Source organism: Physeter macrocephalus, chromosome 16 (assembly GCF_002837175.3).
Source record: "Physeter macrocephalus isolate SW-GA chromosome 16, ASM283717v5, whole genome shotgun sequence".
Taxonomy (NCBI): Eukaryota; Metazoa; Chordata; class Mammalia; order Artiodactyla; family Physeteridae; genus Physeter; species Physeter macrocephalus.
In genome coordinates, this window is record NC_041229.1 from 61,916,662 (window position 1) to 61,929,289 (window position 12,628).

At 37.3% G+C, this 12,628-nt stretch overlaps 1 protein-coding gene across 1 annotated transcript; it reads right to left on the reverse strand.

Moving 5' to 3' along the window:
- Positions 1-11,390: 11,390 nt before the first annotated feature.
- Positions 11,391-12,394, reverse strand: OR6A2 (olfactory receptor family 6 subfamily A member 2). Its single transcript, XM_024118551.2, is given in 2 exon segments — positions 11,391-12,109; positions 12,112-12,394. Coding segments are annotated over 2 exon segments (993 nt in total). The 5' UTR covers positions 12,386-12,394.
- Positions 12,395-12,628: the final 234 nt, after the last annotated feature.

A 12,628-nucleotide genomic window follows, 5' to 3' on the forward strand; every position in this document is an offset into this window, starting at 1 on the left:
AATTGAAAGACATGTTTATTTGTGATGTTAATAAGGCTCCCAAAGGGAAACCAGATGTCCAGATGTCTTCATTCTTTTTTTTTTCTTTTTTTACATCTTTATTGGAGTATAATTGCTTTACTATGTTGTATTAGTTTCTGTAAGTAAAACTAAGTAAAAGAAATATTGAAAGCCAGATACAATAAAAGGAGAGAGGAAAATGTACTGTTGTATAGACAAAAAGATAACTCCCTTGGAAATCCAGTTCATCAAGTAAAATAGAAGATAACTAAGGACACAGAGGAGTTGTATAATAAATGACCTAACGGCTATGCAGAAAAATTTTAAATCAGGTGGTCTAAACCAGAAAAGGAATGTCAGGTTATAAATATAGATGATAGCTAGTTTATAATAATAAATAACCCTATGACTGCTTAACTAAAATTAAAAAGCATTTAAAAAAAATTTATCGGGGTATAGTTGATTTACAAATACCGTATGCTAACACATATATGTGGAATCTAAAAAAAAATGGTTCTGAAGAACCTAGGGGCAGGACAGGAATAAAGATGCAGACGTAGAGAATGGACTTGAGGACCCGGGGAGGGGGAAGAGTAAGCTGGGACGAAGTGAGAGAGTGGCATAGACATATATACACTACCAAATGTAAAATAGATAGCTAGTGGGAAGCAGCCACATAGCACAGGGAGATCAGCTCGGTGCTTTGTGACCACCTAGAGGGGTGGGATAGGGAGGGTGGGCATTCATTCAACAAATATTTTTCAGTATCAATTATATGTCTTAAATTATTCTTTGTGCTGGAAATACAGCAGTGAGTGGTGGGGTGGGATGGGGCAGCCCAGATCCCTCACTTAATGGAATATACATACCATCTCTTACCATATTGTAAGATAATTTAGAAATTATAAAATATTTCATATATTTTCAAAAGTAGTATAATAGAATATGCAGTACATACATTTAAGAAATTTAACAATTTGCTGTTTGTTTTATGGATTTTTATAGAACTAAACATTACAGATACTATTATAAACTTTTTGTATAACCTCAGAGTTCCTTTCCTTTCATCTCTCCTTAATAGCCATTGTTATGAAGTTTGTATGTGTCTTCTGTCCAAGTTTATATAATTTTACTACATACGTAATTGTCTATAATAAATATAACATTACTTTTATGTTTCAAAATCTACATACTATATCCATACTTCTGCAGCTTATCTTTGGAACATCTTTACATTACTGAGATTTTTCTGTGTTCATACACACAGATCTAATTTGTTCATTTTCTCTGTATGAAAATACAGTGTCTAAATTTCATTGTATGAACATACCATATCATATTTATCCAGTGTCTCATTGGGAGTTGATTAGATAGTTTCTAATTCTCTTTTTGCTATTTCAGTGATTGTACAATGATTGTGCATATTTCTATTTGAAGATGTTTGACAGTTTTCTAAAAGATGTATGCATAGGAATGTAACTGCTTTGTCATAAGAAGTCATTAAGTTCATTAAGATGAGTACACACCGAAGTTATTTTCTTCCACCTAGATGGTTGATTTTTCCAGCCTAATTTATCTATTAATCATGTTCCCCTTCTGGTTTGTAATGCTACCACTATATATGCAAATCTGTATATATGCAAGGTATTTTTTTTCTAGGCTATTGTTCTGTGCCTTTGCTATATTTGTCTACTCTCTGTCATTGTTAGGTTATTCTATATAGTATGGATTTTTAAAAGACTTGGTTATCTGGTTGGGCAAGTATCTTTTAATTTTTCTTCTTCCAGCGGTATTGGCTATTTTTGGCTCTTTAGTTAGAAATTCATAATTATTTTAAGGTAAACTTTTAAAGTTTTGTGGAAACTTTGTTAGGTTCATGGCTATAATTTCAATGAGTTTAGAAATTAATTTTGGGGAAAATGGCCAATTTCTGTTATTGCAACTTCTCTTCCACAAATATGGTTGTCTCCTATTATTACGATGTTTCTTTATGTGCTTCAGTAAAATTTCATAATTTTCTTTAGGGAAGTTCTTATACATCTTTAGTGGATTGACTCCTAGGTTTTGGGGGTTTTTGATAAAATTAATAGCATGTTTTTTTCACAGCTTGTATGTATCTTTATTTTTTATTATTTATTTTTGTAGCATAACATATTTGCTTTTCTAAATTTTTATTTCATAATGGAGTATAGTTGATTAACAATGTTGTGTTAGTTTCAGGTATACAGTAAAGTGATTCAGTTGTACATATACATGTATCTATTCTTTTTCAAATTCTTTTCCCATTTTGGTTACTACAGAATATTGAGCAGAGCTCCCTGTGCTATACAGTAGGTCCTTGTTGGTTATCTATTACCTATTTTAAATATAGCAGTGTGTACATGTCAATCCCAAGCTCACAATCTATCCCTCCCCTCGCCACCCTTTTCCCCTGGTAACTATAAGTTCTTTCTGTCTGTGAGTCTGTTTCTTTTTTGTAAATAAGTTCATTTGTATTATTTTTAAATTTTTTTTTTGAAAATTGAAAGACATGTTTATTTGTGATGTTAATAAGGCTCCCAAAGGGAAACCAGATGTCCAGATGTCTTCATTCTTTTTTTTTTCTTTTTTTACATCTTTATTGGAGTATAATTGCTTTACTATGTTGTATTAGTTTCTGTAAGTAAAACTAAGTAAAAGAAATATTGAAAGCCAGATACAATAAAAGGAGAGAGGAAAATGTACTGTTGTATAGACAAAAAGATAACTCCCTTGGAAATCCAGTTCATCAAGTAAAATAGAAGATAACTAAGGACACAGAGGAGTTGTATAATAAATGACCTAACGGCTATGCAGAAAAATTTTAAATCAGGTGGTCTAAACCAGAAAAGGAATGTCAGGTTATAAATATAGATGATAGCTAGTTTATAATAATAAATAACCCTATGACTGCTTAACTAAAATTAAAAAGCATTTAAAAAAAATTTATCGGGGTATAGTTGATTTACAAATACCGTATGCTAACACATATATGTGGAATCTAAAAAAAAATGGTTCTGAAGAACCTAGGGGCAGGACAGGAATAAAGATGCAGACGTAGAGAATGGACTTGAGGACCCGGGGAGGGGGAAGAGTAAGCTGGGACGAAGTGAGAGAGTGGCATAGACATATATACACTACCAAATGTAAAATAGATAGCTAGTGGGAAGCAGCCACATAGCACAGGGAGATCAGCTCGGTGCTTTGTGACCACCTAGAGGGGTGGGATAGGGAGGGTGGGAGGGAGACGCAAGAGGGAGGGGATATGGGGATATATGCATACATATAACTGATTCACTTTGTTATACAGCAGAAACTAACAAAACATTGTAAAGCAATTATACTCCAATAAAGATGTTAAAAAATATAGCAAAAAAAGAAAAACACCCATATTATACACCTTAATCTTACACAATGTTATATGTTGATTATATCTCAATAGAACTGGGAAAAAAAGACTGTTCTTCAAGACTGTGAACACAATGCCTAGGATAATGACTGGCAAACACATAAATATTAAAAGAATATAAGTTAACAAGTGAATTAATCTCTTAGAGCTGCCCAGAAAATGGTTCAGGGGCAGAGGATTGTGATCTCAGGGTCTTTGCTGGCAGGAGGCACCTATCAGGCTACACATCTTTGGACATATGCTCAGCTTGCACACCCAGGGTACTTTTATAACAAACATATCCACCATATCTGAGAACACTGGATATGATCCTTGGTGTCTGGTCACCTGGTAGGTCAGACTCTCTGTCTATGAGCCATTGTTGCAGGATCTGCATAGAGGGGTAAGGAAAAGGGAGGCAGGAGCATACATGAATACAGTGTAAGGATAGCCGCTTTTGCAAGGCTGGAAGGAAGAATTATTTGTGAACTAGCCCAATTATTTTAATCTGTGGTTAAGGAGAGAGGTTACCACAGGCTTATCTCTTGAAAAAATGTAAATGAATGTGTATCTCCATTAAATACCACACTCATCCACAAAGACTGAGTTCAGGTCCCACCTTCAGAATATTGCTCACTCTTTTGGCCAAACAATTTGTCCACTGTACTGTTCACTTAACACACAGAGGGTGGGAGACCAATCAAGGATCATCCTGATATCCCTTTGGACTAGAGATCTTCTGGCCACGGCTCGTGGCAAGAAACTGAAGACTGGGATGCTGGCATACATATTACTGCACTACCACCTCCTTTCCAGAGCAGCACACATCAGCAGAGCTCCACACTGCTTGCTGGGTGGAAAGGGATTATGTCTCACCCCCAGGCCTCCAACCAGCACCTTTCACCCCTATGTATTATAGTTCCTTAATAAGCAGTTCCCAGCCTTGTTCCTCAATGCCTTTGACCTAATGATTTTCTTTGGGAAAAGCAACTGGGTCTGGTAGCAGAAAGGAGTGAGTTTTCCCATGTTCTTGTCCCAGGAGGAAGAATGTAGAGACTTTCCTTCAGGATGTGTGTAACAGTCCACGTTTTCCCTATCAGCCACACAATTTCCCACACACTTACCTTTGCATACTAGTTACCAGCACTGATTTTAGTGTCAGAACAAGGCTACTAGCTGTGACATCCTAAACAGAATATTTAACAGTTAGGTACTTCAGTACCCACTGGTGTAAAATAGCATAATGTTAATAATGCCTACCTTACTGGTTTGTTGTGAGAATCAATGTGATAATGCACGGATAATGCACTAGACTCATACATGATACTCACATGTCTTTGTTTAAACACGCAGCTGTTTTCATTTTCACTCTCTTACTTTTTTAATGTTATATTCTGGGGGAATGAGGTAAGCCCAATTTCCTGGGAAACAGGATTATAGCATCTTTGAAAAGTTCTGAGTTGCAGATCACTCATGCTTCCTTTCTTATCCTCTGTAACATGTTGCTTTTGTGTATTCAGTCACACCCCTGTTACGTCATATTCTCCTCCACGTTTTTGCCACGAATGTACCTCTCAGCAGGCTCTATTTTGTATCATGGAGAGATGCAGAATTCTCTCTATTTTCCTTGTTTCAGAACTAACAGCACTGAGCTCCAGGATCTCTATGGTACCCGAGGAAAGAAATCTTTTCATTAAACTATAGAACTTTTTTTCAGTCTCTTGTGTGCTTGTTCTCAAGAGAAAACACAGACACCAACAGGCTTCTTCTGGAACAAGAAACGTATCTTCTGTGCCCTAGTCCAACATCCAAACGACGTCACAGCTTCCCAAAGTTCCCCAACCTTGGGTAAAGATGTACTGGATCTTCATTTCCCCGTTCATTCCCCACAATACCCTTTCTCCCACCCCAAAACGGTGCCTGCAGCCATTTTCCCCAAGCCGCTCCTCATCTTCCTTGGAACTTTCTTCAGGGATCGATGAATCTCACCTGGTACCTTCAACCACTTACCAGGGTCCACCTGCCCTCTCTTCAAGAGTGAAAAATTCTGCAGACATTTGCACTAATCAAGGGAAAGCAGGCTGGTTTGCCTATTTTTGTACTTCCTGGAGATCCATGTCTGGTCTCTGCTTAGACTGCATGGTTGGTGTTGCTGCACTGAGCCCAGAAAACTGGAGCCAGGGCAGGACAATATATTTAATGCTCACCGTCCCTTCTTCCCATGGAGCTCATTCACACACAGTCTCTTCTGGCTCCAGGGAAATTCTGTGTGCTGCCAACACTATGTCCCGGGGACCTGGACAGGGAAGCTGAATCTCCATCCACCTACCTATTCCTCTTTATACCTGGACATGTTTAACTGTACGTGTGGATAAGGTGTAGCCCTTTTTTCTTACTACCATATGCAAGATAATGCAGCACCAAATGACTAAAAACCAGGATAAGAACCCTAAGTCCGTTAATAAGGTGATTAATACATTCATTTGTTCATTCATTACAAAAAAATCACATCCTGCTTTTATTGAGCTCTTTTTATGTACAGGGCCCTGTGCTATACATTCTTTGGAGTAAAACTATGTAGATCATGGTTTCTGCCCTTTAGGAACTTCTAGTATTCTAATTAAAATTAGAAGTATACACTGTAATGAGCGTAGCATGTGACATGGGCCAAAAGAGGTGCAAAGAGCTCTAGGAACACCAATGAGAGAGAAATGGTTTCTAACATAGGAATCTAGAAAAGGTTTCATCAAAGAGGTGTCATTCCAGACTCATGGCAGGAAGGTAGTGTGAAAATAGCGTGATGGGAAATAATTTTGGTCCAGTAATCAGAAGATCTGGTTTTTAATCTAGGTTCCATCCTTCTTAAGACATTTAACCTTCAAAAATTGTCTTTATTCCTCAGTTTTTTATCTCATAAAACATGGTAATAGTAATTCCCTTGCCATGTCATATTATTAATATTAGTTTCAAAAGTAATATGTATAGGAAAACAGTTCTAAAACTGTCTTGTGATAAGTATTCAAATGTAAAATATTACCTGTGTTGGAGTATGAACCACAGCCATGATTTGTTCAGAAGAAATGATGTGAGAGGGCTTTCAGTGTAGAGAGACTAGCACAAGAAAGAAGGCAGCGTAATGACAGCAGAAGGTGAGACAGGTGACTAGAGTCCTCTGCCTTGGACTCCAGGAAGCACTCAGTCATTTGACGAGCATTTGTGGAGTATGTACTATGAGCTAAGAACAGTGCGAAATGACAATCCCTTCTGTCTGTCAGGTTATCCACAAGAGAGTGGTGAGCCTACAGTATCTCTGCTCTTAATCGTGCCTCAGTAACCATAATATCAAAAATCAAGTGCTAGAAGTTTTGCAAGAGCAAAGGACTAAAAGATTCACTTGTGTCTCTGTGAGTAGCCAAAGGTGGATAAAGGGAGTGAAATAGGGGCCTGAAAAAGTGAGAAATTCTAGAGAAATTTTAGATTCAAGAGAGGTAAGCTCCTAAAGATCCTAGGAGATAACTTCCAGGCAGTATCTGTCTCTTGTAACCTGTTATTTAAGGGAATGCTAGTGATTTGTTGTAAATAGGATGTAAAATTTGTTCCAAAATACTCTTCTTTAGTCCTGCCTGAGAAGACCTCAGATGAAACTGTGATGTATCAACCCTTCCTAGGTATATTGGCAAGAATATGTGTGATCTCAGAATACACCAGTGACATAAATAGGATGTGACAACTGGTAGTGGTGGATTCATTTACATTGTTTACACTTCTATGACCAGGAGATGAGTTTTTTTTTTTAAAAAAAAAACAAGTACAGTAATGTCTTCCTACCTATCTCCAAATACATGTCAAAAAAGATGGGTGTTTGTAGTTTAGCTTTTGTTTTTGCTCAGAAATGCAGTCAAACAGGAGTTTGTTTCCAAGTGACCCATTGAGCAGTGTAAACACTTCGGTTTATTTCAAATAAAATATATTTGTATTATTTATCATTTATACTATGGACTCATACCACACTACCTTCTGTATCAGGTAGTCCAATAGAAACATACCTGTTTTGTTCTTTAAAAAACTGGCTAGAATTTGATGGAGAAGGATAAACCTAGCCCTTCCCATACTCCATCCATTCGTATTCTTTGTCTAAAAGCATATGGTGTATTGGCACTATTCTGGAAAGCCTGGACCACTGGTCTTCATGAAATGAGACTATGGAACACGAAAATCAGGGAAGGTAATAGCTCGCTAAGGAGTGACTCTAAGAGAAAATGAAAACACCTGTGCTATAAGCCCTCTCTCTTCTCTGCAATGCATGGAACTGTCCACTCATGCTTGCCTGCACCAAATGGTGACATCTGAAAGAGCTGGTATCGTTGGTTAGAGTTGCTAAATATATAAAGCAAAAATGATGTGTCTAAAGAAAGAAAGAAAAAAAAAGAAAAAAAAACAGAAGAAAAAAGAGTGTAACTCCCACGTCAATGATACATTATTAATAATAATCAATAAAAATTAATAAAATAAGAAGGAAAGTGTCAATTATACTTTAACTCTCCCTTATCAATCAGCTAGATTAAAACAACATCAATGCATGAATTCCATGAGAATTAAAAATCCAGAAAATTTTGAAAAAGTTAATAAGAAGTCACTGAAATCAATTGAATTCTATTAAATTATTTAGCATAAAAAGACTGACAATATGTTTCTTTTTAAAATAAACATTTTATTTTGGAATAATATTGGATTTGTAGAAAAGTTTTAAAGAGAGTTCTCACATTCTCCTCCCCCAGTTTGTTTCTCCTAATATTATCACCTTACCTTGCTGTCTACACTTTCAAAACCAAGAAAGCAAGATTTGCACATTTTTAAACTAAACTCCAGGATTTGTTCACATCTTACCAGGTTTTCCATATCCTTTTTACATTCCAGGATCCAATCTAAGTTACCACATTCCATTTAGGTATCTTGTCCCTAAGTCCCTAGATTTGACAGTTTCTTGTCTTTATTTGTATTTCACAACTGTAAGGGTTTTTTTAATGAGGCACAATAGGGGTTTTAGTACTACAGAAGAATGTTATTTTTTTTTAATGCTCTTTTCTAGAAAGGTTTTTGGATGTTTTCTGACTCTGTTCAATATGAAATGTTAGGAAATAGTAAAAGATATTGGAATATTAAGTTCAAGAAAAAAATGTTAATCACAGTCTAAAATTCATCTGCACAAGGTTGTAGTGTGCAAAAAATTATAATAAAAACCAAAAGGAAAATTGAGATCATACTGTGAAGAAACTTGAAGGGCAGACTAAGAAACTTGGAGTTTATTCAAGGTTGATGGGAACCAGTAGATATTTTTGAGCACAGAAGCTGTCTACGTTGATCCTCACTTGCTGTGTAGTTGTTAGTTGCCTCTGGCCACGCTGGGTATCTCTCCTATCTGAAAGACCCTGTATGGATCCAGTACTTCTATTTTCTGTAATGAAGAAGGAGACTGGAGACTTCCCCAGACACTACCCTGGCAAAAGGGAATTACAAAAGAGTAACATTATTTATGCAATATTTTGAAGAATTGGCAGATTATAAAGATGATTTGAAAGAAACAGGATCAAATGTAATAGGGTAAAAAAAGTCCTCTATCTAGGTTTATAGACAAAATAATTATATCAATGGACTATGAGAAATACTTAATCTGATAATTAATAGTTCATTTGAAAATCTTAGGTTTGGAATATAAAATTCAATATCAGCCGTGAGGATAATATGACTATGAACATGCAGTTCAAGTCAAGAGAAGAGTCAGTCCCACCAGAGTTCACATGGACTCATCTCATTTTTGTTGTTGAAAGATATATAAGTGCAGGAGACTGTGCTAAACACTTTTCCTATACCTGAAGTATTTGGTTTCAAATTTTGAAGTCAGAATTAGAGCTGTTTTTTTAAACTCAAAAAAAAAATAATGCATTTTATTGGAAAATAAAGAAAAGACAATAAAGGAACTCAACATCATATATTTACTTCCTGCTAACGAGAGTTAACTGATAAAGAGGTTCATAAAACAGCTACACTATTGATGCCCAGAGGAAGACATTCCCATCCCAGACCACTACCCCCTTTCAGAAACTTATTCTATGGGGGAAGGTGGAAGATAGATTTTTGATGAACTGTATATCCCGTCATTTATAAATTATAATAGCAAGACACTTATAAGTTTATGTAACTGTTTTGACACAAATAAATGTGAATATTACATTAAATAAATAGGGACCAGCTAATAATGCCTGATAACCTTGCTAGTAGACTTTCACATACTTTTAAAAATTGAAATATAGTTGATTTACAATATTATATTAGTTTCAGGTGTATAAGACAGTGATTTAATATTTTATATAGATTATAGCCTTTCATATCCTTTCTTAAACTGTAGAAAACTATAGGAAGATGGCTCCCACATCTGCAGAGAGAAGCTTCATGTAGCCTGTTGTTCTGGGTCTTGGGTGACTGTAAGGAGTTAAATTTCCAAAAATCATACTGACATACCCTCTAACCATCTCTCTGTCCAGATGAATAAAGGGGCATATGTTATTGGCTAAGAAATGTTTATTTAAATAAATATGCTGGTAATAATACCTTTGTCACAGAATGCAATGTATAAGAGCAAGAGGTTCATTGCATAGTTACTGCTAATATTTCAGTCAAATTCCTTCTAGTCTTATTTAAATAAATGAACAAATAGACTGATACTATTTTGTATAGTATAGTATTTTGATACTATTACATAATCTAATATTTTCATTTATTATATTAGGAATATTTTTCTGTCATTAGCTCTATTTAGATCATGGTATTTTAATGTCTGCATTCCATTTAATGTATAAACTACAGATTATTTAACCAGTCCTCTGTGGAAGGTTAGCATATTTCCATATTTTTCTTATAGTAAATACAAATGTCTGTCTGCACAAATATTTCTTAATCAGAATGTTTTCAATACTTTTAGCACTTGTGATATATATTGCCAAATTTTCTTCTAACAAGGCTGAGTCATTTTGTACCTTCTCATACCCTAGCAAAATGTGAGGGGTTTAGTTCCTGAACCTGCCAGTCCTACCTACAGGTGTGACACACATACCTTGCCTACATGGCTCCAAATTATATTCATTTATTATATTTCTTTATAGCTACCATGTGCTAGATACTATTCTAGGCCCTGGTAATAAAATGATGAACAAACAAATGTGATCCCTAGTTCCATGGAGCTTATAGTCTAATTAGAGAGACTGAAGATTAAATAAACAACTGCAATCAGCCACTCCACTAGTTCAGTGTGGGCACTGACCTTGGTAAATCAGGAAATAAAGCTCTAAACCCCTGTAGTCCAGGAGGTGATATGTTGCCAATACAAAAATTCACAGTTTCCTATCTCCTTGCCTTGTAATTCACACTAGGTGATCACGTGGGGCCCCACTACCTCATAGGCTACAGTTGGTGTCCTCCGGCTAGAAGAGATCTCATCCAGAAGTCTCCTGATGCTTTTCCATAATGAAGCCTGTGTTTCCTTGAATGGCTTCCTCCTTCCACTTCCCTTTTCTGTATCTTCTGCCTCAGAACTAAAACCCAGTAACAAACCCAGGAAGAGCCATTTAGAGAGATGCTAGTTCTGCATATTTTTTTTTTGCTTTAAATATTCAAGTTCAGTCATGCCTTGTGCTCATAGTCATCCCTTTGCACCCCACCAGGATGCATGATTCATGAACCTGCTCTACATAAATTACAATAGAGCAGACAACATGGGATCAACTTCTAGCCTGTATGTTAAGACCTTGTCTTGAAGAAATCCAATTTCTAGCTTGTAATCCACCTCTCTTCCTCCTTCTGAACTAGTTCTTTGGTGGTACCTTTGAAACTCTAGTCCCTAATTTAGGCTCTAAGAGCTCCTCTGGAATTCATAGAAGACATAGATCCTAAGTTTAAGAGCATTATCTTAAGATTTAACACCTCCCTTCTACCCAACTCTTCTAGCTTTCCCAGGCTTAGCATCACAGCCCTGGTATAGGCACAGAGTACGGCGTAAGGCTCTCTTTACCTCTTGGTTGTGCAAGCAGTAAATGATAGGGTTGAGCAGTGGTACAATGACAGCGTAGAGTACAGACACCAGCTTGTTGGTGTCAAAGGCTGAGATTGCCTTTGGACGGGCATAGATACTGGCTGCATAGAAGATACTGGCTGCATAGAAGATGACCACAACAGTGAGGTGAGAGGCACAGGCGGAAAAGGCTTTATGGCACCCAGCAGCTGAGGGAATGCACATCACAGCACTGGTGATGGCCATATAGGAGGCCCCGGTGACAGAGAGTGGCCCCAGCAGTATAAAAATGGCCAGGACAAAGTCTTTAAGCTCTGCTGTGGACATGTCAGTATATGAAAGGTTGAGCAATGGGGAGACGTCACAAAAAAAGTGGTTGATGATGTTGGGGTCACAGTAAGAGAGGTGAGAAATGAGAAAAACTTTGACCATGGAGATGCCAAAACCTCCAGCCCAGGACCCAGCTACCAGCTGCACACACAGCCGGCCACTGACAATGACAGGGTAGTGGAGAGGATGGCAGATGGCCACATAACGATCATAAGCCATCACTGTGAGGAGGACACACTCAGTGCATCCCAGGCCCAGGAAAAAGTAGAGCTGCGTCATGCAGCCCTCAAAGGAGGTTAGCTGCCCTGGCCCTGTCTGGACCCAACAAAGCCATCTAGCATCTTGGGAATAGTGACAGTAACGTACCAAATCTCCAGGAAGGACATGTTAACCAGAAAGAAGTACATGGGTTTGTGGAGGCTGGGGTGGTTCCTGATTGCCATAATGATGAGTGTGTTCTCAGTCAGCACCAACACATAGGCCAGCAGAGAAAGGGCAAATAATAGTGCCTGCAGTGGCACAGGAGCTGGGAAACCCAGCAACACAGACTCACTCACTCTCCCCCTCTGGTTCTTCTTCTCCATGGTGTCAGTCATGCCTGCTGCTCTTCAGAAGAGAATAGAGTGTCCTCAGGAGGCAGCAGCAAGAACCCAGACTTCCTCTCTCTGGGTTTGTATTAGTAGAATGCAATGTGTGTAGTGCATATAATTCATCGCTGAGCTGAGGCCATTGTTCTCTTCTATAATCTGGGAATGAGCTAAGATAAAAGTGGACAAAAATAAGCTACTTTGTATTGGGATAGGATAGGAGTGTATTCTGGCCCTTGG